General features: G+C 38.8%; 1 protein-coding gene across 3 annotated transcripts; it reads right to left on the minus strand.

The window, feature by feature from the left end:
• Positions 1–14,007: 14,007 nt before the first annotated feature.
• LOC145017852 (protein argonaute 10-like) lies at positions 14,008–22,875 on the minus strand. 3 transcript variants are annotated; one of them, XM_078975811.1, is made up of 23 exons: positions 22,524–22,875; positions 22,362–22,430; positions 21,731–22,270; positions 21,153–21,361; positions 20,630–20,779; positions 20,321–20,454; positions 20,090–20,199; positions 19,875–19,981; positions 19,480–19,618; positions 19,256–19,372; positions 18,316–18,423; positions 18,127–18,198; positions 17,829–17,951; positions 17,455–17,614; positions 17,257–17,378; positions 16,415–16,552; positions 16,176–16,318; positions 16,040–16,102; positions 15,649–15,712; positions 15,429–15,564; positions 15,264–15,337; positions 14,776–14,902; positions 14,008–14,316 (listed from the first exon to the last, which is right to left on the minus strand). In XM_078975811.1, the coding sequence occupies exons 3-23, from the start codon at positions 22,199–22,201 to the stop codon at positions 14,168–14,170; spliced, it is 2,916 nt and encodes a 971-aa protein (XP_078831937.1). In that variant the 5' UTR covers positions 22,202–22,270; positions 22,362–22,430; positions 22,524–22,875; the 3' UTR covers positions 14,008–14,167. The 3 variants fall into 3 exon arrangements, with proteins under 3 accessions (XP_078831937.1, XP_078831936.1, XP_078831935.1); XM_078975810.1 differs by lacking the exon at positions 22,362–22,430 and having other exon boundaries at positions 21,731–22,267; XM_078975809.1 differs by lacking the exon at positions 22,362–22,430.
• Between the last annotated feature and the right edge of the window lie 4,461 nt (positions 22,876–27,336).

Below are 27,336 nucleotides of genomic sequence, written 5' to 3' on the forward strand. Positions count from 1 at the left end.
AACTCGATCAACAGATCACATAACATATCATTACCCTAACCAAGATACCAGCCTAGCCGATCACTAGCATAACATCACCCTACGACTCAGTCAACATAATAACTATGCATATACGCCTTTCCAGGCCATGACCTTCCGGTCCACATCGCATTGCCTTCCGACCCACAACATGTAATGCCTTCCGGCCCATAACGTAACGCCTTCCGGCCCATATCCCGCAATATCATACAACAGACAATTACCCGGATTTCCATCCGATAAAAGGGTCAGCCTTGGTGCCTTAAACCCTATAGATATAGTGAGGATAACTCACCTCGAAACTGCCGACTGAACAGATAACCCAAGCTGTTCCGATCCCTGATACGATCTCCACCACTGGACAGCCACCAATGCACTGAACTCAAAACCATAATCAACAATTACCAAAATACCCCTGGAAACCACTGGTTAACCCTTGGTCAATTACTAGGTCAAAGTCAACCCCTGACTGACCCTACTCGCCGAGTCTACCCTATGACTCGCCGAGTTCCCATACTCAAAACTTCACTCAATCCACGACCTAACTCGCCGAGTCGCCCCGAGACTCGCCGAGTCCAACAACTCTGAGTCCACTCGCACACAACTCACCGAGTCATCCCTTGACTCGCCGGTTCTCGACTCAACTAGAAAATATTTGGACTCTTCGACAAGACTCGCCGAGTCTAAGGCTATCTTCAATCTACTCGCCGAGTTGTTCATAAAACTCGCCGAGTCCCAGGCCATCTTCATCCAACTCGCCGAGTTGTTCTTCCAACTCGTCGAGTCTCAGCTCGTCTTCAAGCAACTCGTCGAGTCCACCCATGTGACTCGCCGAGTACTACGGGTCTGAATCCATACAGAAGCATTCCAGACCATGCAATTGATCCAAAACATAGATCTAGCCTCCTACAACTCACCCATCACGTAAAGTGGCAAACTGTACGTGAATCCAAAGAGATCTATGCATTTTGCACATTAGGGCTTAGGTTTGGGACAAGATAGCTTCGTCCAACACTCAACACAGGGACTTTCCTGCATTCCAACTCTCTTCCATACCAGATCTGAGGTAGCAACCTCAGATCTAACCTCTAGACTCCAACATAACCCAAGATAAGCTTCCCTCAAACCCCAAAATGAATAAACAAGATAACAACAGCCTAAGAACGAGATATTACCTCAAAGGAACGCCCCAATCTGTAAGGAAACTCGAATCCAAGCAAAGCCCTTTGCTCCACACCTTCAAATTCCCAAACTTTCTTCAACAATTACTTCTCCAAGCTCCAATCCACTCAGCAATGGTGCTTCTCCACGATTTTAGGGTTTCAGGGACTCAAAAGGGTGATAAAGAGGCTGGGGAGGGAACATGATGCTCTTTATATAGGGCTCAACCCCGAGAATTAGGGTTTTCTCCACTCAACGCCTACTCGCCGAGTCCATCTCATTGACTCGCCTAGTCGGCTATTTAACACGCGACCAAGTCGCGACTCTACTCACCAAGTCTATCCATGGACTTGCCGAGTCACTCTTTCCCAAATTACACTTTTAACCCTTCTATTCAACTCTTGCTATTTCTGGATGTTACAATTCTCCCCCACTTAAATTAGGCTTCGCCCTCGAAGCCTACAACAACTCAACTCTAAAGATACCCCCACAACGCGCCACCTGGCCTTAACCGGACCGGGTCCCTCAGGGCATACACATTGAAACTCGAACACACTCTCCCTTCCTTTACGGTGTCCTGACCACCGTCTCAAACCGGGCACCGACTGTACCCTCTGATAATCACACTCAATAACCGAGAATTACCCAAGATGCATCACTGCCCCAAATCTCAATAATCACTCGACCCATAAGGGTTAGAAAACCATGAACCATCGGATCCCCGATCCGAATCCCACTTTTTCCATTCCGAGACGACTGAGAGACCCATTCTCAATCTCAGAGCAACTCTCACGAGTTCTCCCCTTGCAACCGCATACACATGCTGAACTAGCTCTAACACCCTCAGGTTGGGAAAACCTGATACACTGATAATATCCTCAAACATTCCCCAGGATAAGCCACTAATACATACCCCATACCCTGATCAAAATCACACTGAGAGTTCAAGACTCTCTCCCTGCATCCTTTCCGAGCCTCTTGGCTCTCCCTGCGGAATTCCCTTCACAACCTCAGCAGGCATCCCAAATCGGATGAGCTCCAATTCCACTGCCGCAAACATGCTGCTCAAACCATACTCGAAGTACTCTATTCATAACTCTGCTCTGCCACTTTTGCTTCCGTGAACTTGCACTCCCTCTCGGAGTTACACACCTCTTACCTCTCTCTTTTCCTTTACCAAGGAATCCACTCGGCCACAATGTCACCCCGACAATCGCCACGGTGCTCACCCAACGCTACACCACCCTTTAGTGTGTCAGCTATCCATCCAATACACTCACTCTGACTTTCCTCGCAGGGACTCTTAAGCCCATGCACTACCTCAACTAAACAAGATCACAACCCGGGGCCAGACCTCCCAATGTAATCACACTGCAACCTACACAATCCATATCCTTAAACTGATTCAACAATACCTGCAGGGCCTTCAGCATGACTGGACCGCCTCACCAGCATTCGACATTCCGCGTTATCACCCCCGGAAATCCTCCCATGCATACCGTTCTAGCCCTCTAGGGGTTCCAAACTCTAGCTCCATCAAACATACTCGATCTCGGCCTGCTCCGAGGCCTCCACAACCAAATGCCCTAGGTCTGAATCCCGCCCCGTATGCCCGACATTCGCTCCTATCAGCCTATACGCTGGGCTGACAGAACACTGCTGAATCCCAACAGCTAAGCACTCTAAAATACTCATCAATCACCCAGAGAGTTCTCCAATTCTCCCCCACTTATAGCACTGATTAACAACCACCGGTCGCCATCACCGACCTTCCAGAACAACCCTGTACAAAGAAACACTTACACGCGGACTGCTTCCCACAAGCATAAAAACCTTAACGAGATCTCACATCAACACTGATTAACCCGCTCGAAAGAAACTCAAACTGTATCTAACCACTCCTCGGAAAGCCGATGCTACCCGACCTTCAACCCAATGTCGCATCTCCACTAATAACCCTCACGAATGATAACCAACGAAAGCACAAAACACCAAAATATAACCATACCAAACCCTCAGGGAACAACGGATACCAAGATGAAAACCCGAAACACAAATCCATAACCATGCCAAACCCTCAAGGATCAACGGATACCAAGATGAAAACCCGAAACACAAATCCATAACCATACCAAAACCTCAAGGAACAACGGATACCAAGACGAAAACCCGAAGCATAAATCCATAACCATGCCAAACCCTCAAGGAACAACGGATACCAAGACGAAAACCCGAAGCACAAATCCATAACCATGCCAAACCCTCAAGGAACAACGGATACCAAGACGAAAACCCGAAGCACAAATCCATAACCATGCCAAACCCTCAAGGAACAACGGATACCAACACAAACAATACACCACAATAATCGCAAGGTAACATGACATCATGAAAGAAACATACCCGCAGCTGCATCCGGCACTGCTCTGACTTCCTCTGCCGCAAGCTAATAAGCACGACCCTGAGCCCTTGGGGGCTCCGCTCCACCCTGACCTTCTCCTGAAATCCTCAAAGTGGCCTGTGTTGGAGCCTGCACCGGTCCCGCGGAAAACTGTGGACAGTTGACCCTCATATGTCCAACCTGACGGCAATGATAGCAATTCCTCAAATCCTGAACCGGCGCTGACCGCCGACAATCCCTCGCATAGTGCCCCTCCCTTCCGTACTTGCGGCATGCACCACCGGACCTACAAACTCCGGTGTGACTCCTCCCACACTTCCCACAAGTGTGGCTGCTCAGATCCCCCACTTTAACATCAACGGTCTTGGACCGTTTCGGCGCTGGCCGCGACTGCACCGGAGCCTGCCTCAGCTCACGCAACTGCAACTCAATCTCCAACTCACACCGCCTAGCGGCCTCCTGCAACTCCAACAATGTCACGCACCTCTGTGCGGACATAAACTGTCTGATGTCTCTCTTTAGCATACTCAGATATCGGGACATCTGAGCCTGCTCCGAAGCGAACTCAGGGCAAAACATCGCCCTCTCAGTAAACCTCCTGGTGATTTCCGTCACCGACTCTAAATCCTGCTTCAACTCGAGGAACTCCCGAGCCAACCTCTCCCTCTCTACCTGCGGGACATAACGAGTACTGAACATCTCTCTGAACTAATCCCATGAAATCGCAGCCCTCTGCGCATCCGAATATGACCATGTGGTCAACCTCCACCAATCCTTTGCCCCGAGCCTCAACAGGTTCAGAGCACACCTCTCCCTCAGATCAGCAGGGCATGAACACATGAAGAAACACCCCTCCACGTCCGATAACCATCTCATAGCAACAATCGGGTTCTGAACTCCATCGAAGGTGGGAGGCTCCATATTATCGAAGTCTCGATACTGAAAATCCCTATCAGCTCCTCCCCCTGCCGCTGCTACAGCCACTGTAGACGCCGCGGCAGCCATCTCCGTGAGAGCCGCATAGCGCTCATCAAAATACTCAACCATGGCGGTCTTGATCGACCCAAACAACTCCGGCAACTCAGTCCGGAACAATGCAGCAACCTCATCATGCAGGATCTCGCGAATCCTCGCATCCAACTCACACGAGCTCATCTGACCAATAATCTCGGGCGGTACTGACCCGTCTACAACTCCTCCTCCTGCACCCGATCCTGACCCGGATCCGCTTCCAGCATGCCTCGAAATCTCCATACTGAAAATATACTAGAAAACCTCAGACTCTTCCCACTATCCCGGGAACCAACTCTCAACCCAACCCTAGAGGTCATGGTTTCCCTGATACGCGTATGGGTCCTGTGCTTTCAGTAGTACGGGCCCATACTACCTTCCACACCTACCCATATTTGTATGAAGTACTACCACAACACCCTAGAGAAACATGCATAACAACGCTCAACCCTCACCACTAGAGGAACACTGAGAATCTCCCATAAGGAACCCTAGGCTACAGGCATCACAATCAGGCAATATTAACATGAATTCCTGAAGATCCCTAGCCTAACTCTAGCATGTTGTTCTATCAAAGCTCAATAAAACAAATGTCATGAATGGTAATTTGGGGTTACTTATTGGCTCCGGCTGATCGTACCTCCGCGTCCTCCTTTACTTAATTTTAAAAAAAAACCATTTTATTTCCTCTTTTTTTTTAAAACCCTCATCGATTTGAGACTGGAGTCACACGAGTGTTCCTCCAATTCGCTCAAACCAAGGCTATAATACCAACTTGTAACGACCGAAATTTCGAAACAATTAAAACTTTTCAAAAACAATCTATTTTAATAACGTTGTTACAAAAAGGTTTTCAATACATTATTTAACAGAGTATTTCCCAAGTCCATTTCATAAAACACCAACGCGAGGAACGGTACGATCACACCTTTGCCTTGCCACAGACTCCTGAGAACCTGAAAACATAAAAACCACAACTGTAAGCCCGAAAGCTTAGTGAGATACACCCAAAATACCAACCACATATACGCCCTTCCAGGCTACAACCTTCCGGTCCAAAACATATCGCCTTCCGGCCCATAGCGTAACGCCTTCCGGCCCATAACACATTGCCTTTCGGCCCCTATGTCACACCCCCGAACCAGACGGCGGAAACGTCCGAGGGCTGTCGTGACTTAATTGAATACCATAACATTGAATATATATGAAGCATAACATCATTCATCACCATGCATTAATATAGTACAACTGGTAGAGTTTACACTGAGTACATTGTTTTAATATTACATTCCCAAAAATAAATTGTTCGATCATAGATAAACAAACTGCAAGCCATCACTGAATACATTTCCTTCGGTTTACTTGTTACCTGAGAATACAAGTATTTTGAAAAACGTCAACATATGAAATGTTGGTGAGTTCATAAGCGGTATTTGAAAAGCAACGTTTTGTATTGTTTGAAAACTACCAGAAAATCCGATATTTTCTTAAAAGAGTTTATGAAAAAGTTTGTGAAGATCCATAAGTATGCTTGTTTGTTTCTATAGTTGTAAAAAGTGTTCATTAAACTTGTGTACATTTCGAGACTGTATGTATAAAAAAAAGACCCTAGGAAAACCTGATGTTTTCCTAACACTTTGAATTCCATGTAGTTGTTGTACCATCGCGGCATGTGAAGTCATTGATTATTACGCATGGTGAATTATTATAAACACGCGTTACACAAACGACCAGTTTACAATTATACTAACGATCCCGTAGGTGTCGTCCGTACTATTCACGTAACCCAACCGCCCTGACTTCGTGTAGCCCCACGACCGAGGAGAAGAGAGGGCACGAAGATCTCAGTAATCCCATTAGTCGGTCGAGGCTATAGTGAATGCGAAGAACCCTTGGCCCGACTCGCATTAGGTGAATTCTCGACTTTAATAGCAGTACCAAAGGACCCTTGGGGACCAATAGTATAAAAGCCATTGAAAGTCCTTTTACGCTGTGTTGGATCATGTAAGACCCAACAACTCGTAAGGTTGAAGTCTTCGGGCCTAAAGATCAGGTCATTGGGCTAGCTAGGCCCACCAAACAAGATTTTACACTTTGGGGCCCAAAGATGGTGCGTCGACATTTGTGCACTCTCACGTGTGTATTGAATCCCCAAATATTACTTGTATGAATCGAGTGATCGTCGTGTTAGTAGTTTCGGGTTTGTTATTGATTCGAGACCGAATCAATTCGTTTGATAACGATTTTTGGTGTTGTTGTGTATTGAAATTCGTCGATAGTCGTAGTGCCATTATTTGATCACAACGGATGTATTAAATTATCATTGAAAATTTTCTGTTTACAGCCCCTCTTTGTTTGGTAAATTTACTTTTTCAACCCTTGGAATAAATAAATTTCCGGTTTAGTCCTTAAACCATTTTTCTTGTCATTTTAACACCAAAACTTATTGCAATTGACATTTTTCAGCATATTCTTAGTTGAAAACAGTTTTAGTCCCTGAAAATACAGTTTTCTCGGTTGTAGCCCCTCTTTTTCGCAATTTTTACATTTTTGGCCCAAATTGGAAAATTTTTGCAACTTTGGTCCTTTTTAATTATGAAAAGCATTTTTAACCCTTGAAAAGGACTTAGAACACTAATAGTCCACTGTTTTACAGAAAAACACAGTTTCAGCCCCTCAAAACAGAAATTTTCGCATATTGCGCCCTATTGAGCCGAAAATGTCATTTTTAGCCCATTAAGCTTGAAATTTATATTTTTAATCCTCCAAAAGAGTATATTTCCCGAAAATACAATATTGAAACTGTTTTGATTCATCTCACCCATCAGAATTCGTAATATGTCATTTTTGGCCCTTTAATTTTATATTTTTAACATTTTGTGTCCAAAAATGAGTTTTTAGCCCAAAGAAGATGTTATTAAGCCACTTAGCTATTTTTCTTGGAATACTTTGTATGTTGTGATATAATTTATGCTAGTATCATTCAACATAAAATACATCTCGACTTTTAGGAGTTTATGGCTAGATCCAACATCATAATCACACAAAAACACACATATAAGCATAGAAAATCATACAAGGCATACAAAACACGTATAGATCTACACTTTCACTTGTATTCCCCCCCCCCCCCCTCCCCCCATAAAACTTATAAAACAGAAAAATAGGGAGTATGAAGCTCACCTTAGGGTGTGGTTTCGGTTTTTGAAGAAAAGATGGAAGAAAGTTTGGTGATTTTTGGCCCTATCACCCCTTGATGAAGATCTCGAGTTTAAGGAGTTTTCTAGGAGCGTGATTACCAAAATTGTTTAAGAGAAAGGATCTAATCGTGAGAAAAATAGTTATAAATTCCTTAGATATGCGTAACTTACCAAGAAGTGATGATATTTTCTTGAAATCCTCTTGATGCACAAGCAAAGTTTCGAGATTTTGAATGAAGAGGGAGGATGATTTCTTGAGTAATCTAGAGAGAGTTTGTGAGAGATTTGTGTGTGTGTGTGTTGCTCACGGCCGAAACAAGAAGAGAGAGAGAAATAGATATGAAGTGATACATGCATGGAGATATGAGACATGTTGCATGGATAACCAAGAGATAAAAATGAGGTGGCATGGTAATAGTCAACTTCTCCTCTTGGGCTTGTCTTGGGCCGAAATTTTGGAAAGAAAAGAGAGTATTGGGCTTTAATGCCCCTAAGCCCAATATTTAGAGTTAGGTTTGATGAGTTTGTCCTAAAAGAAATATAATATGATTTTAACACTTTGTTGGGCTAGTTTAGGTTAATCATGGTTCAAAACTTTTAATTTATTTCATTCTAGGCCCAATATGGCCCAAAATGTTGAAATAAATGAATGTGGGTCCAATTAGAGCCCAATTAAGGGTTCTAAGCCCATGATAGTCAAATTGGAAGCTTATTGGTCCATTTGGGTCCAATAAGGAAGTCCTAGTCCAAAATGGACCTAAACAAGAACTTCTAGGGTTTCCAATTGTTTGTTGACTATTTGTAGTAATTGTATGATGTATTTGATTGAAGTTTTTGAAGCATCATACATGCTCTTGAGTTTTTGGTTCAACATTTTACTTAAGTATAGTTATTACAAGACACAAAATTCCCGGTTGTGACACCCTAAAATATCGCCTTCCGGCCCGCAACATAAAAAACATACATATCATGAAAGAACATAGAACAACCATGCATACCGTGTTACACTCCAGACCAGACAACCGTGCACATAACATTTAATCATATAACTATTCACAGTTAGCAACTCGATCAACAGATCACATAACGTATCATTACCCTAACCAAGATACCAGCCTAGCCGATCACTAGCATAACATCACCCTACGACTCAGTCAACATAATAATTACGCATATACGCCTTTCCAGGCCATGACCTTCCGGTCCACATCGCATTGCCTTCTGACCCACAACATGTAATGCCTTCTGGCCCATAACGTAACGCCTTCCGGCCCATATCCCGCAATATCATACAACAGACAATTACCCGGATTTCCATCCGATAAAAGGGTCGAACTTGGTGCCTTAAACCCTATAGATATAGTGAGGATAACTCACCTCGAAACTGCCGACTGAACAGATAACCCAAGCTGCTCTGATCCCTGATACGATCTCCACCACTGGACAGCCACCAATGCACTGAACTCAAAACCATAATCAACAATTACCAAAATACCCCTGGAAACCACTGGTTAACCCTTGGTCAATTACTAGGTCAAAGTCAACCCCTGACTGACCCTACTCGCCGAGTCTACCCTATGACTCGCCGAGTTCCCATACTCAAAACTTCACTCAATCCGCGACCTAACTCGCCGAGTCCAACAACTCTGAGTCCACTCGCACACAACCCACCGAGTCATCCCTTGACTCGCCGGTTCTCGACTCAACTAGAAAATATTTGGACTCTTCGACAAGACTCGTCGAGTCCAAGAACAGACTCGCCGAGTCTAAGGCTATCTTCAATCTACTCGCCGAGTTGTTCATAAAACTCGCCGAGTCCCAGGCCATCTTCATCCAACTCGCCGAGTTGTTCTTCCAACTCGTCGAGTCTCAGCTCGTCTTCAAGCAACTCGTCGAGTCCACCCATGTGACTCGCCGAGTACCACGGGTCTGAATCCATACAGAAGCATTCTAGACCATGCAATTGATCCAAAACATAGATCTAGCCTCCTACAACTCACCCATCACCTAAAGTGGCAAACTTTACGTGAATCCAAAGAGATCTATTTTGCACATTAGGGCTAAGGTTTGGGACAAGATAGCTTCATCCAACACTCAACACAGGGACTTTCCTGCATTCCAACTCTCTTCCATACCAGATCTGAGGTAGCAACCTCAGATCTAACCTCTAGACTCCAACATAACCCAAAATAAGCTTCCTTCAAACCCCAAAATGAATAAACAAGATAACAACAGCCTAAGAACGAGATATTACCACAAAGGAACGCCCCAATCTGCAAGGAAACTCGAATCCAAGCAAAGCCCTTTGCTCCACACCTTCAAATTCCCAAACTTTCTTCAACAATTACTTCTCCAAGCTCAAATCCACTCAACAATGGTGCTTCTCCACGATTTTAGGGTTTCAGGGACTCAAAGGGGTGATAAAGAGGCTGTGGAGGGAACATAATGCTCTTTATATAGGGCTCAACCCCGAGAATTAGGGTTTTCTCCACTCAGCGCCTACTCGCCGAGTCCATCTCATTGACTCGCCGAGTCAGCTATTTAACACGCGACCAAGTCGTGACTCTACTCGCCGAGTCCATCCATGGACTCGCCGAGTCACTCTTTCCCAAATTACACTTTTAGCCCTTCCACTCAACTCTTGCTATTTCGGGATGTTACAAGAAGGCTACTGATGAACAAGTTTCTAAGAAGTCAAAGTCACACCAAAAACCTAAGTCCAAGAAGTCAAAACCATCGGTTGTTGATGAGGATTCAAAGGAGCGTACTCAAAGTGATATTCATGTGGAGGATTTTCAGAATGAAGAGGATACTACAAACACTTCGCAAGTTTAACCAAATGTTTCAAAGTCGATTACCTCTTCTGCACAGCCAAAGGTAGCTACTCTACCTTCATCTTTACAAGTTATTCCCCCTACATAAGCTACGATTCCGACTGAGTCAGATATTTTTGGTAACTTGTTGAATGATCCAACCTTTCGCAAACACCACCTACACCCATCCCAACAACAACTATTATGATTCCAACTAACACTATTTCAATTTCTACTACTATTTTCGAACCCACATTCACAACCCGACCTCAAACTACTCAACCTCTTCCACCTCTAATATTTACTAATTTTGAAACCAATCCATTTATTTCTCAACCTATAATCACCACTGAGACTCCTATCTCAGAACCTGTTTCCACTATTGTCCCACCATAAACACCAGTTCAAGAACCTCCTACTTCTGAACCGATTCCAATATATGTTTCTCTTACACATGACAAACCACCTGTTTCTAAACCAAATCCTCTTTCACCATCAGGACATACAACTCCTACTGATTCGGATGTTGATTTTATGGATTTTGATGATTCAACTAATGAGATTATTGGTTCATTTGAAGATCTTATATCATTACCAACCGCTTCTTTCGTGTTTAATGACGAAAGTGAGGACGATGTTTATCTTAATACTCTAATGACTCATGGTGAGTATCAGATTTTAAATAAGAAGTTGAATTATTTGCTTATCAATACCTTATCAACCATAAATTTTGAGAATGTTGTGTCTTCTCTTAAAAAAATCATGGAGACGTTGACTTCTGAGAATACAAGAACCTTTGTAGCTCAAAAAGAATTAACTAATGCAGTTAATACCAAGATTGATTCAATCATTATTGTTGTGAAAGATCTTTATGAGAAAGTTAACATTGTTCTGAAAGATTTTCAAGAAAAAGTAGACACTAAGTTTAGTGATGTGGTGAATGAAATCAAGGAGGTTCGTGAATTGCTCAATATTGAAAAGGAATCTCTTTCTGCACTTCACTTTAGGGTTCAGAAAGACAACGATGATCATCATAATTCTGTTTCAAATTCGATTCTCTCGTTCCAAATGAATTTGGAAGGTTAAAAGAAGCTTATAGGTACCATTGTTGAAAAGACACAGAAGTTGAAAGTTCAAAAAGAAAAGTCAGATGTTGCTATGAGTATGAATGCGAAAATGAATGAAGTGCTTCTCATGGTGAAAAGCAGAAATTTTGAGATTAATCAGCGTTTGGTGAAGATTGTAGAAGAAAAGGATGCTCTGTATGTTGATTATATTTCACAGCGCTTGGATGCAAAACTTAGTCCTATTCTTCCTAAGGTTGATCAGTTTATGGGTGTGAAACTCAATCCCATTCTTACCAAGCTCGATCGGCTCTCTAATGTTACGAGTAACGGTGCTACTTCACAACAAGGGGGAGAAGGAGTTGAGCCTGTCAACACTGAAATTCCAATTCATAATGTCAACATCAAAGATCCTCATCAGACTAGGAATATGGAGAAGTCTGATGCTCCAATGGTTGTTCTTGAAAAGCGAACAATGGAAGATAAAATGAAGTATTTCAGAGAAAAAGCGAGTACATGACAAAAGGTTAATGTAGCTTCTAGTTCAGGAAATGAAGTATTTCAGAGAAAAAGTGAGTACATGACAAAAGGTTAATGTAGCTTCTAGTTCAGGAAAAGGAAAAGTAAATGTGATTTTGGAAGAAGATGATAATCCTGCTCTCACAGAGGAAGAAAGAAAAGATTAAATTGTAAGAGACAAAGAGCTTGATAAATTAAAAGCTCTCAAGGAAACTCTTGATCAACAAGACGTTGAAAAGCAAAATGATGTAGAGATTGAAGCATCAAAAAGAGTTTTATTTCCCGGATGGACTGTTGAGCGCATGGAGAAAGAAGCTATTAAGAAAGTGGACCTTTTTTGTTGGAACTAATCACTTCTTTCTTGGTAAAGAATGATCATGACTGTCGATTGGATTTCCCAATGATTGCAAAAGTCTTTTGTGTTTCAGAGCTTAGATAAAGTTGTGGATGTTCCTTTGGGAAACGCAACACTGAATAAAAAATTATTCAATTTTATGTCAAGCGGTCAAGAACACAATTTAAGATTTGAAGCCTACAAAGAATTTCAGGTCTAAATTTTGGAAAACCTTTTGAAGCAGAAGATTTTGCGAACATCACTTTTAAAGGGTGCAGAGGCGTGAATCGTGAAGCTTTTGATTTTAGTATCGTTGATCTTCCGATGATGAATCCATATGATTGGATAGTACTTCTCAACATTGTTGGCAAAGATCCTATGAATTATGAGCCTATCTTTCAGATTTTGCAAAGAATGATAAGAGACTACATTCAAGAAATTTCAAAGATAGATATAGAGATCTCAAATGTATTGAACCAGAAACCAATTTTGAAACCATTCCTACCACCTAAAGGACTAGGAAGTCTTAATGTTAGATTTATTCATAAAGAGCCATGGGAAATGTTTTACAAAACATCATAGAATGGGGGTGATATGAAACTGCATGATGTTTTTGCGAGACAAATACTTGTATCCAACATCTTTCACAATGCTTTGTCATGAGCTGAAGTTTGCAAGTCAAATGCTTCAAGTGATGTGAAATGTGTATCGGATATGATAAGATGGTTGGTGATGGTTCGTATGGTTTTACTAAAGACGATTCCCAAGGTGTTTGATAAAAAGAAATGAAGACAACATTCCCAACTTGAGACAAAATGGGAGATTGTTACGTTTCAGATTTTATGTTGTGTCAAGTTTTGTATGCGACTATGTTCTCACTTTACTTTGTATTGTCATAGTCTTCACTTTCATATATGAGATGAGACATTTTGTATTTCGCATATTTGTTTATGTCTAGGTTCACAGCTTAGCTATTGATTTAAACGTATTTCAATCTGACTCTCCCCTCAAGCCTATATATACAAGAGTTAGTTAGCAGAGAGTATCTTTTGCATGAATAGCTCCCTACTCCTTGTACCGAGTTGTTCTTTTACTCTGTAATAAAATCGTGATCTTATTTAAATTTTTGTGTTCTTAATCTTTCTTATGATCATGACATTCTCAAATTAGAATCTTCCAGCATCCACCTCACCGGCTCACCCCCAAGAACATCCAAGGGGCAATATGGTTAATGGTTTGGTCTTTTGGCTTTTGGATCGGCTTCAGAATTTTTTTTACACACTTCTAAAACATCATATAGATGGTTGGCATAAAAATGAATGCCACAAGAGGCTCAAACCACATTGGATCTAGAGATTCAAACCCTTGGCAATTCCTACAATTTTTAGGAGAAGGATCACCGACATACACATAGTTAACACTCCGACATACACATAGTTAACACTCAGACTCGTGACATGAAATAAGAAGTTAACCAGAGTCTTAGTAGACTAAACATGTTCAAATTGCATCAACCATCCATATAAGAAATATAATACAAGCAAGCAAGCGATGATGCCTTTTTTCTTAGACCAAGCTATCTATCCTACATACATGGATACATACAAAGAAAACAGCACAGCAGAGGCCTATATGAAGAATCCTTGCTAACAATAAAACATTACTCTTTTCACATTGTCCTTGAGGGCAGGCAAGGGTCTGACACCAGTTCCCTTTGTCCCATTTTCCTGCATTTCTGGTTCAACATAGAACCTTGCCCGAAAAGCAGCTAAATGTGCATAGTATGCTGGCGGAACTGCATCACCAATGACCAAACCAAACACACTTTACTCTTTTTCCCAAATCTTGGCCATATAATTTCTTTTCTTTTTTACCCATAATAGCAATGTACTTGTATCTCTTTCTCCATATTAGTAACTTAGTTGTTTTTTTTCCCAATAATAGAAACCTACTAGCATTTTGTTACAGCAACATACTTACATTTCTTTACTTATGATAGCAATATGTAAACATGAAACCTGTAATCATTTTATATCTAGGTACATTGCTATTATGGTCCACTGCTGATAATATACTGGTAGTGACTAGTGAGAGTGAAGTATATTGTTATTAGCCCTCTCAATATAAAGGTTGTGTCTCTGTTTTTGTTTCTGTTTCTAACACGGGGCTTTATTATAGTGATTGAATTGGAACTGAAACAAGGGTAATTAATGTGAATGGGACGAAATTTGCAAACCATTACTCTAAAACATACCTATAGATACGGAACGTGTGCATCTTGCATACGTATAACAAAGATTGTTTGTCAATGACTGAATCCCGTCTGCAGTAAAATTGTTCTCATCCCACAGAACATGGTAATGTGCAGGTCGACTTGTCCCCTGACACATTATTGAAGAGAAAAAAAACAGTTATCGACTTTAATCATCGCTTGGCATCTTACAAGAAAAAACTGCTACTGTCAGCATTTTATAGATTTAATAATAATAATAGTTCCGTGGTTAAATTGATAAAATGATGAGAATACATAAAAAAAATTCTGTATTTTACCCAGATAACAAAATCGGATGACCGAGGGAAATGCTTTGTTTCATGGTTAGAATAAGCATAGTGTTTGAATCACCAGAGAAAAAAAAATTGAGGATAAGTTGGTAAAATTACATATCTCGCCCTTTTCATAATGAGGAAAAAGTAGGAATGTGTCCAAATGTTAATTACTCGAAACAGAAGAAAGTAGTAGACCTGAATACCGGCATGGCTGCAGAGATAAAAATCGAACTCTGTTGGATGACAAATTTTGGTATCAACAACAGTACCTGAAGAATAAGTAGAATGAAAAGGAGTAAATAATAAAGTATATTCAAATATTCTAAAAAAAATTTTTTTTTACTTAAACAGGCAATTTACCGGGCAAAATATTTCCACTCTTGTCTGTGGTGCTACGGTCCCTATGATTGTTTGCAAATAATCGTGTATGGTGACGTTTTTGCACAACAATAAAAGTCACTGGTGGTTGGTAATTTGGTTCTAAAGATGCACAAGCCTGTAGTCATAAATTAACCCTAAGTTAGTTAGCATATTGATATTATGTGTGCTGGTTAAAACAGAAAAATATGTATACACCCACCTTACGAATAGCATCCAATTCATACAGTAACACTTGATAAAATTGCCCTTCGCTCACTCCGTCCCTGTTCAAATTTCAAAACATCAAAAAGAATGTGATTGCTGTTTAAATTTTTTCATAAACAATGTTTGAAAATTACTTGAGAAAATGACTAACACACTTAATGAGGGTAAAAAAAAATTTAGTCTTAATGGGGAAAGTCTCTTCTCTCGTTCTTTCTGCTTGAAGTCAAGTATGACTTGATAAAAAAAATGGCTTAATGGAAAAGGAGGCTTTACCCATTATATCATACAAATTTTCCTTCATTTATTGTTTTGTCTAAATTATCAATGACTTATCCAAACAGCATTGCAAAGAAATTTTTTTGTGATTGGATGAAAGTTTTGGTTACCTGTAAAATATGATCCGTAGGGGTTTCTGTCCGGTTGCCTTGCGGAAAGAAACTAGAAGATCCCTGCATGAACAATCAATATATAAACATAACAATATATTATATTATATTATATTAATTTAATAGTGAGATTTACCTGATCATGCCACCACAGACAGTTCCACGAACAGGATCTTGCCATGTTTTGTACAAGTCTTGAATAAGTTCCTGTCTATGAGCTTGAGCACAAACCAATCCTGCATATTTTGTCACTTCAGGCCAATCCTGGGAAGCTACTACCTACAGTTTACACTCTTTTTCTATTCAGCATCACTTCTAGACACAGGGGTAAAAAAAAAAAAAGAGCCTAATAAATTTGTGGTGGTAAGGACTCACAGCAGCTATTGAGGGGCTAGAGTCTTCTCCATTTTCTGGGTGAGTGACATCTGCTCCAAATATAATTGTTGGTATGTCACTCACTAATGGTATTCTGCAACTAATAGCATCCAAAAGAACCGTGTTTCTACCACCCATCTGCATCACAATTTACTCTGCAATAATGCTTACTGAATACACATTAAGGTGCTCTTTCTTATGTACTTAATGGAGACATAACCTAATCGGGTAAGCTATATATACATCTAATATGAGTGCTCTTTCTATTATGTACTTAATGCCCATCATTTATGTTTTTTCATTTCATTTCATTATTTTGGTGTGTTGTCGTATTCTTTTAACTATTTTTTGATCATCAAACAAAAGACTTATCCAATGATTGAGTAATTGAATCTTTCAATCATCATACTTGATTTTCCAATGTAAACTAATCCCATGAGAAAATGACTAAGAAAACACGATAGATAGATTGAAAGTACATTGCTATTATGGGTAAAGATATATAAGTACATTGCTGTATATGAGTGTTTTCTTAACCAATAATAGCAATATGCAATTTTAAAGTTGTAAATTGTTCACGGGTCTCGGGTTATGTTGCTATCATGTTATGGGTAAAATATAAAGTACTTTTACAAGTTTCAAGTTACATATTGTTAAAGATGTGTGAATATGTTGTTATTACAGGTAAATATTAGGGGTAAAAACTTAAAGAATACTGCCTATATTGGTAGCACGAGTTGCTATATTTCCCGCAATTTGCTTTGAAAAAGGTATAAATGTGTTTTTAAACATCACTCACTTGAAACATAAGAAACAGGGCTATAGGATCATATGATTTGTACCTTAACATTGATCTTCAAAGATACATTAGCCAAGTATTGCTTGCTAATCTTGAACACGTATTTCGTAAGACAACATTGAGATATCAAACCAAGATCCGTTTCACATATCCGCTTTATATCACCTTAAATACAAAAAAATTAAAATTAAAACTATAGTATTGGTTCACTAATATTAAAATAGAATGAATAAATGCATACCGTATAAGGATCCATTATTATCAGGTAAGATGACTAATAGAAGCTCCAATTCATTTCCTTTTAGCCTGTTCATTGAGACATGATAGACATGCCTTAGTGCTTTCTCAACATGCTCAGGTTTGGCTGTATAAATTGGTATCACCAGGTCTGGATTGAATTCCTGTAGAACAAATAGGGTAAAATAATCCTCTACTTATTTATGAGTGTGAGTGAAGAAAGGTTAATAATACAAGTTTGACCGCATAAAATATAAGGGAAAAACACAGAAAATTACCCTCACCATTTTATCACTTTAGCCACTTAGTGATTAAACCATAGATGTTTAGTTTATTTTGTTATTTAATAATTTAAAATGTAAAGAGACTGAAATATACCATGCCAGATTCTTGACACATTTGAGCCAATTCATTACAGAATCCACGAGCAACACTTTCTTTGACACTTGGAGAGAAGTTTATGCATGCCCACCGGCTAACACTCATCCCATTAATCACTTTCTGTAAAAGTTGTGGATATGAGAAAATGGAGGACATATAAACTTTACAAACTACTAAAATCCCTTTTTTTTTTTTAACTTTTTACAAACTTGTCACTCATTTTTTCTTTCCACTTCAACACTTAATAATACAAAGATAAAGAAATGGGCCCAACAAAAACAAATTAAATGCATACCTTGTTCATCATATTCCACTGACCAACTTGAGGCAAGCAATCCTTTTCTTTCCCAGCATCATGATATTTTAGCTGCATATAAGCATTTGTTGGGACAAAAACTGGAAGAATAAGAAACAATTTATCCAAATAAAAATCATGAATTAATTAAACAAATAAAAATCAAAATTCTATAGAGGGAAATCTTACCCAAGGAGCAGGTAGCACTCTTGCCTCTACACATGCTAACTTTTCGCTGATTCGGATACCAAATTCCTTCGCATATGGATCTTGGTTGTATGAATTTTGGTGAACTGTCTGAATTCAATAAAAAAGAATATAATCACATTTTCTAAATCTTGTTTACAATCATTTAACAAAATAATTCATATATAGAAAACGCTACCAAAGAATAGAAAAATGCTAAGAATAAAATTAGGTAGTGTTAGGGTATTCTAGAATAATTTATTCGAACAACGATGTTTGCTTCATTTGATGAGAAGGAATGAATTGAAAAACTGTAGGAAATTATTAATGACACGGATCCTTTTTCTTGAAGGAATGGTTGATTCCTCTCATTTCATTAATTTCCATTCCTTAGAACATAATGACAATTTGTAATAAAACCATTTTTTATTTATGTAACCATTAATGACAATTCATAAATTTAAAAAATAAATTTCAGTTTTATTTTTTTGAAATAACCATAAAGTCTATTTTGTATTATAATCTTATATCGTTTTAATGAAGTTTTAATACGTTTAGATTTTTAATTTTCTAAATAAGCAATTGGCTAATCATAACCAAATATTTTATAGAGTAGTAGACTGTAGATTTAAGACTATACACTTTATTTACATATACTATAAAAACATTCTTACATGCCAACCAAATATGATCATGAAATATAATGACTCATTTCTCATCCCTCAAACTTAAAAGAAAAAAAAAAGCAATGTTCTTGCAAAAGTGCAAAAAGTAAACCGCTATAGCGACTTCGGATAGATCACAGACATTTAAACTTAAAAAATATTCCAACTGGGCCCTTATTTTGCAAGATGTAGTTTTTTCTTCCTTTTGCATAGACAGTTTTCTTGAAACAAAAAGCCAAAAATAATAGTTGGAAAAGTTAACGAATAAAAAAAAAAACCTGCAATATATCATTTTCACGATCCTTGGGTCTCTGGCAGGTAACTTTCAATAAAGCTGTAATTTGTTTTTCATTTAACCTTTTCGTATATCGTTGCCCTTCAACAATTTTGCATGCCTGACCAATAAAGAATTCAAAGGTAAATTTATACTGTAGTCAAGTCAAGTAAAGTATACCAACAGAAATAGTCAAAACTTGCATGCATGAACTAATCAGATCTTGACCTCCATTGGTAAATAGTTGGCCTTCTTTTGGTTCCCTACTTGAAGGCAAGGGAGATGAGTTAGCCGAATAGTGAATCCATACATTTCTTGAAAGTATTCAACAACAGACTTCATATTTGCATCGTCATCAACTGGGAATCTGTTAAACAAAAAAAAGTTAAGTAAATTTCTTCAATAGATCTACATCCAGCATCACTTCTAGACCAAAAGGTAAAACGGTCATTTACCCTCGGTCATTTTATATCATTTAGCATCGAGTCTCGTTCAGACAGTTCATTCAGTCCAACAAAAGAAAGTATTTGTTCATACAACACTTGCTCCATTCACACATCATTTATCGATTTCAACACTTTATCCATACAAAACATAATGAGAAAAAAAAAAAAAAATCTTACACTAATTCTCTTGTGGGCTGCGACGTTAATCCAAACACTCGATATTTTCTTCGTACACTCCCTCTGTGAGTCACTTCAACTTTCACTCCTCTAAGAGCCTTTTTAATCTACAACACGTTTTTTTTTTTTTTTTTTTATATATATAGTATATTAAATGCAAGAACAGTGAGTCATAATTTGTTTACTACAATGAAGATTAAAGAGAAAAGGAATACCTTGACATGGTGAGAATCAGAGAGTGGTCTCGATAGCACATCTTTGCCAAGAAGCTGGGCTACGAAATCTATTACCGGGAGAGCCTCAATAAAAGCCGCTGAAGCCATATCTATACAATCAAAAAATTACAACTAACTTTCCATTTTCCAATTATACGCATAAGAAATTGATCCCAGCCTTTTTGGGGAGATTAATTTAAGTCCTAGTCAAACACTTTTGTTTTGTCATACCAATATTTAGTGACAATCCCATTTGAGTAGGTCGAATACTCTGGTAGAATCCACACCATGACTCCAGGCCTTCTCCCAGCTGCTGCGGTTTCCGAATATTAGGAGAAAAAAAGGACCTTCCCACCGGACAATACCTAGTCATACAAATGCAACAATTGATTTCATTTAAGGCGTTGTACTTTAAAAATCGATCTGGATTACATTGCAACAATTGAGTAGATTTTTCAATGTATAATACATAAATTGCTATTCCTGGCATTTACCCGAAAAATAGATCATCTTCTAAAGTCAAAACAAACCTGTTCTTACCTTTTCGTGGAAAGCTCTCTCAACACTATGTCTAGAATTTGGAGGGCTTCTTGTGAACCATCTACGCGTTTACCAGCTAGAAATTCGCCTAAATGGTGCAAATTTACATGTGCCACGAATCTAATCACCACTTTGTACTCCCTCTCTCTTCTGAAAAAATAAATTAAAGAAAAACACCTAAATGATTAATGATTAACAGCATAAAAAACTTCATGCCTCAGGAATTTGCGCACAACAATGGAAGACCTTAACTTCATTCTATATTATGTCCACTTTTCTTTACATAATTTTCTGTCAAAAAAAAAAAAAAGGTTATTCTGCCTGAGTGTGCCCACACAGCATTATGTGATCTAAATCAATATACAGTGGGCCACACCGCCCCATACCAAAAGCATCACGTGTACATAGTGGCCCACACTACTGCTGCTGCTGAGATTAAGATGTGTTTTTGTAAACCCGAAAGCAGCATTGATATGTTGATTTTCCATTATTGATATAAAAAGTAGAAATGTGTGATTCTTACTTGAGACTATTGATCCCATCCTCTTCATCCACCAGTTTGATCCTAAACTCCTTCCAGACAAATGGCAGCTCACCAGCAGTAAATAAACACTTGCGCCCATCATAAGCAGGCAACCTCGACCCCAAATCAGATTCTTTATATCGTTTCACCAACTCTCCCATAATAGCTCTGTTCAAAGCTCGTGATGTTACTTCAGGAAGTATGCTAACCTGTGTGTGTGGGTGTAATTGTAAATAATACTATTATATAATCAATCCACTTTCACAAAATACTAAGAATCTATAAGCAAAGGTTGGTCTTCGTCAGGTGGGGACGCACACGGGTGGCTTTTTTTTTTTTTTCCTTTAATAAGATCAGTGGTTAAAGTACAATCGTTTGAATTGAATTGATGATTTAAGACTCTATTATTATTTAGTAGTGGGCTCTACTTAAAACAAAGGAAAGGAAAGACTGAAATAATGTCACAAAGACCGTTTGTGTCAGCAAAGGGCCCCAAATCATATCATGATGAAGAAGAAATAGATAAAAAGCAGATGAATTATAGTTATACAGAAAGTAATCAAAGGAAACTAGCTTACATCATACTGGTTCAAGTCCTTATCTGGTAACTGTGCCATAAAATGGTTAGCCTTGACCATACAAACTGTCCCTGTTTGACCATAGCCTGGCCTAGGAGCAAAACTTAAAGACTTGCTTGAACAAGGAAAACTACTCATTTCTGATGATTCATTCAAATTCGAAGTTTTGTTACAATCAAACTCTGGTAGATCTGCCGACTTCTGGGTACATGGCCTTGAATTTGGACGCATAAAGATGCCGCTTTCTTGATCAGATGATTTCCTGCCACCTCTTCCCCTTCTTCTTCCTTTGTTTCTGTGTGGCTGATGATGCTGGGTTTCATGAGCTCCACAAGGTGGGGATCTCCCATTTTCGCTTGGAAATGTTTTCAGGTTTTTTTCAGCTTCTGGGTGCATCTGATTTTGTAAATTCGATTTGGGTTTCACCACAAGGTGTTGCTCCACTCCTTCTTTGATTTGCCTTGTGGGCATTCTTGCTTCTTTTTTGACTGTGAATCTTTTTTCTTTTTAACCTCTTATATTTCTGTTAATCATCACCTACTGAAAACCAAGAGGAAGTGTTACAAAATCTCTTTAGGAACAACAAAATTCCAAAAATGAAAATAAAATAATGGGAATCAGAAAGTGAAACCAAGAAAAAAAGATCCTCTTAGATGCTTCGTATCGAGTAGTAGTAACACTAACACCCACAAACTAGGAACTTAAGGAAAAAATCCAAGCGGAAACAGTTAGGAAAATATAATAACAACACACAGAAGAAAACAAAAACGTTTTAAAGTGATCTGGAACTTACCTAATCAAACAAATGGGTATCAGTCATCATGAACGAGGAGGATGGAGTAAAGAGCTTGAATCTTGAGACCAAGTGATGATGAAGAAGATGAATCTTATAAACACGCATGCAATTGTTTTTTGTGCTTTTTTTTATCGACTGTAAAAGGCGTTGTTGAAGAGAGCCTGGTTCCCCCACCTTTAATAGCTTTATTTTATACACTTTGAGACTCGCTTTTTCTCTCTCCTCCTAAAACCCACAAACTCTCTTTCTTCTGTTTGATTTGTGTCTGGGGTTTCTAGGAATGGTGGCACTAACCTCGGGGGATGTAGCAATGGTGGAGGTGATGGGCGTGGGACTGGGAGGAATGCATTGTTAATGCAACCCATCATTAGAATTTAAAGCAATCATGCACCAAATAAGAATAATTCGAAGTTGCAGGCACTTGTGCAGATTTCTCGACGCATGCTTTGATTACCCCATGTTTTCCCTCTCCACTTTCCATGTCGTATTCATTATCGTTTCACAAATGTTGACATAATATATTTGAAGTTTTAACAAATAATTTTACTGTTGCTTTGGATGTTATAATTGTTTATCAAATATTAACATAATATAGTTACAAGAACAAGTTAAAATATTCTACAAACTATTATTTTATCTCATTTAGTTTTTTTAGGGCCATTGAAGTTTTTATTTTGTTTTGGTTTGGCAACCGGTTATATTCCACATTTTCTAATAGTATCAAATGTTGCATGTGGTTTTTCTAAAAAACTAACTTCTTGTGTGATGTCGCGTTGTGCTGGTGTCAAACCGTTTTAGTAAGTTGAATTTTGACAATTATATTCATAAAAGTTAGGTATTATTCCATTTATTGATGACTAAACTGTACAAATGGTTCCTGTGGTTTGCTTAAAATTATCACTTTGATCCAAAAAAGTTTGGACTAGCACCACAGGTCCAAAGTTTTCATTTTGTTGCGAGTTTGGTCCGATTTTTTATGAATTTTTATAAATGATGAATTTTTATATGAATTTTTTATGAATTTTTAATTACTTCAATGTTTTCTGATTAAAAGAAAAATAAAAAAATAAAATTAAACCTTCAACCCACCCTCTCACTTTTAACATACTAACACTCTCTCTGTCTCTTTTCATTTGCTACCAGAGCACCACTGTCGGTGCCACCCATTTAGCCAGAGCACCAACATCGGTGCCATCCAATTAGCCACCACCTAACAACTCAAAACCACCGCAACTCAGATTTGGAACTCGAAGAAGGGAGGTCCGACGCCATCTTCCTCAGCAAACCCCAAATTTTCGCCGCCTTCGTTTCTCTACTTCTCCTGCGCTTCGCCGTTCCTCAGATCTGAAAGCCTTCACCAATATCGGATAGGAAAACCCTCGTATGTGAAAGCCTCCACCACCGTTTGGGAACCCTAACCCTAGTCGTCGTCAAATCTAAACCACGGCGAACGATTGATTGGAGCGACGAGTTTGAACAAATCTTCATTGTGTTTTCAGATCCGCAAGAAGGTAACACCAGACGATGATGTCGTCTTCGACAGAGTTGTTGGCGGCGCGGTAGAGATGTTGCAGATCTGGAGCTTCAGAGCTGGTTGAGGTACTGGCGGTGGAGCCACCCATCAAGTTTTTCGAAACCCTAGCTGGTTCATGTATCAAATCTTGAACAAATGCATGTATTTGGTGTTAGAAATCTCTGGATTTTGTATGCGTTTTTGTATGTTAAATTTCTGAATTTTGTCTGTCTGGAGAAGAGAGTGGTTTGATCATGAGAGAGAGAGGTATGGTGGCAGCTCCGGCACATAGAAGTGGTGGTTGTTCGCATTTTATCGGCAAGTGATGGAGGGAGGGAGGGAGAGAGAGAGAGAGAGAGGTGTTGATCGGTCGTGGTGTCGTTGACCGGAAAATCAAGGGTGGTGGCGGTGGTAACCGGTGATGCTTCTAGGGGTTGACCGGTGGCGGCGTTGCTGACCGGTGGTGGTGGTTTTACCGGTTGACGATGAAGAATAGGGAAGAAGGGGTCTAGTAGCAAGGAATAGAATAGAAGGGTGAGGCATTGAGGGTTTAATTTTCTTTTTATTATTCTTTTAATTAGAAAACATTAAAGTCACTATAAAAAATAAAAAAATGAAAAATGAAGGGCAAACTCGTCATTTAAAAAAATCAAAACAAATCGGACCAAACTCGCAACAAAATGAAAACTTTGGATCTGTAGTGTTAGTCCAAACATTTTTGGACCAATGTGGCAATTTTGAGCAAACCACAGGGACCATTTGTGCAGTTTAGTCTTTATTGATTGAATAAATATACAAGTTATGTAACATCTATGTTTTTCAGGTTTGCTTTTGGACCCTTGAGTTTTTGATTTTGTTGCAAGAAGGGTTCTCGATGTCAAGTCCATGACTTTTTGGTGTTGCTCGAGTACGCAAGGTGTATGCCATGGTACGTTGAGCGTACTAGGTCCCATGCCAGTACGTTGCACGTACTCTAGTATGTCGGGCGTACGTGGTTCAGACCAAAACCCTAATAATTAGGGTTTGTGCACTATATAAACACCGTTATGGTCCTAAAACCTTTCCCTTTACCAACCTCCATCCCAAGATTAACCCTCTTTGTGAACCCGTAGTTCATTTTAAACATTTTGAGCTTTTTGGAGTGACTGTGTGCTTCCTTGGTTGTGAAGAATGACCTTCAAGGAGTAAGCTTTGCTCTTAAGACTTTGGATCCAGCATCTCCTCTTCATTTTGCACCATTTGGAGGTATAAAGCTCCAAACTTGACTTATGTTTCTTTAGATCTTAGTTAAGCCTTATTTTTATTTTTTTTTTTTTTTTTGTCCCCAAAGTTTAGGGCTTGATTAGTCTTAAAGATATTTTAAGGCATTTGAAGTCTTCAAGGTTTCCTTTCAGGTGTTTTAAGGCATCTCAAGTCTTAAAGTTGCAAGCTTGGACCTTAATTTATGTTACAGCTAGGAATTCTAATGCTTTTGTAAACATTAACAATGACGACATTTGTCACTAAAACTTGAAAACATGCATGATGTTTATTCAATGACAACAAAATTCCATCAAACACTCTATGCAAACACTTCAAATGGTCAACAAAAGATTGGAAACGCTAAAAATCCCGGTTTATGTCCATTATGGAGTAGGATTTTCTTATTGGGCCTAATGGACCAATAAGCTTCCAATTTGACTATTTTGGGCTTAGGACCCTTAAATAGGCCCTAATTGGACCCATTTTTATGAAACTTAACATTTTGAGCCATAATGGATCCAAAATGAATTGATTTACCTTAATGGGCCTTATTGGGCCATAATTTATTCAATTAGCTTTCATGGACCATAAATCCATTCTCTTATACAAAATTGGGTCGTGAACACCCCCAAAGGGCCCAATGGGCCGAAAACCATCAAAATGGGCCTCTTTTTATTAGAACCAAGCATTAAAGGCCCATTCCATCTCTCTTTTTTCTCCCTCTCGGCTCAAATAAAAAAAAAAAAGAATAAGAAGGGTTGACTTTTATGTGCCACCTTCTTATTATACACCAAATAAACATGCATGTTCCAACATACATCCACAATTGTCACTTTAATCCTTTCTCTCCTCTCCCCTCTCTTCTTATCTTTGGTCGAGGCTACCCAAACACACACATCACCATTTCAATTTACTTCAAACTCACTCAAGAACATCTTCATCCTTTCTCCAAACTTTCGAAGATCATAAGGGCTTCAAGAAGAGTTTCATCCAAAAATCACTTCCAACTACATACTAGTGGTAAGATCTTGCAAACACGTTTTCCTTCTACACTTAATGACTCTTCTTACAACCCTAACTTCGTAATCATGCTCCCTAGAACCCATCCACGTTCGAAATCCACTCAAGGAGCTTGCTAGAACCCAAAACAACACCATCTTCTTTCATTCTTCTTCAAAAACCGTGAGCAACTAAGCAAGGTGAGTACATACCCCCTCATTTTCGGTTTTTACTTGTTTTTTGAGGGAGAATACAAGTATTATGTGATGATCTATGTGTGTTTGCATGCTATATGTGATTTCTTTAGTTTTTGGTTGTGATAATGTGTAAAATTTGTTAAATTTCGAGATCTATAGCAAAAAGGGTGAAATAATCATAAACAAGAACATAATAAACAACATACATGATAGATCTAAGAGTCCTTAAGTTTAAAAAGTGAAAAACAAAACCAAAAGAACCTTACAAGTGTCATAATTGTAAAGATAACAAAGATTGGGTATAAATTGTAAGTTGTCGGTTTTATGAGGGTTATAAGTTGGTTATTTGTATAAAAGATGATTTTTATGAAAATAACACTTTCCAAAGGGTCAAAAACATAAATTTTAGCTTAATGGGCTTAAAAGTGGGCCTAATAGGTTTTGGGCCTAAGGTTTCGAAAAAAATGAGGTTTTGATGGGCTAAATTGGAAAAACTCAACAAGCCAGATCTAAGTTGTTCGTTACAGTTAGACTCGACTAGTCTAGGGTGACAAAATTTTAATTTAATAACGGCATTCACAAGAATGCCAAGACACACAAACTAGTCATTATTAGGGAAATCTCCAGAAAAGTCCTAAAATTTTAGTCGAATCTATGAAAAAGTCCCAAACTAAATTTTGTTTATAGAAAAGCACAGAATACCTATTAAAACTTCAAAAAAAAACCTTTTTGGCCGGTTTCGCAGATTTTGCCGGTATTCTGTCCTTTTGCTCAAAATTTTGGGACTTTTCCCAAAATTACTTGATAACCAAAATATTGGGACTTTTTGAAAAATACCATGAAATTAATGGATATTTTT

This window comes from Lactuca saligna, chromosome 9 (genome assembly GCF_052625555.1).
Source record: "Lactuca saligna cultivar CGN05327 chromosome 9, ASM5262555v1, whole genome shotgun sequence".
Taxonomy (NCBI): domain Eukaryota; kingdom Viridiplantae; phylum Streptophyta; class Magnoliopsida; order Asterales; family Asteraceae; genus Lactuca; species Lactuca saligna.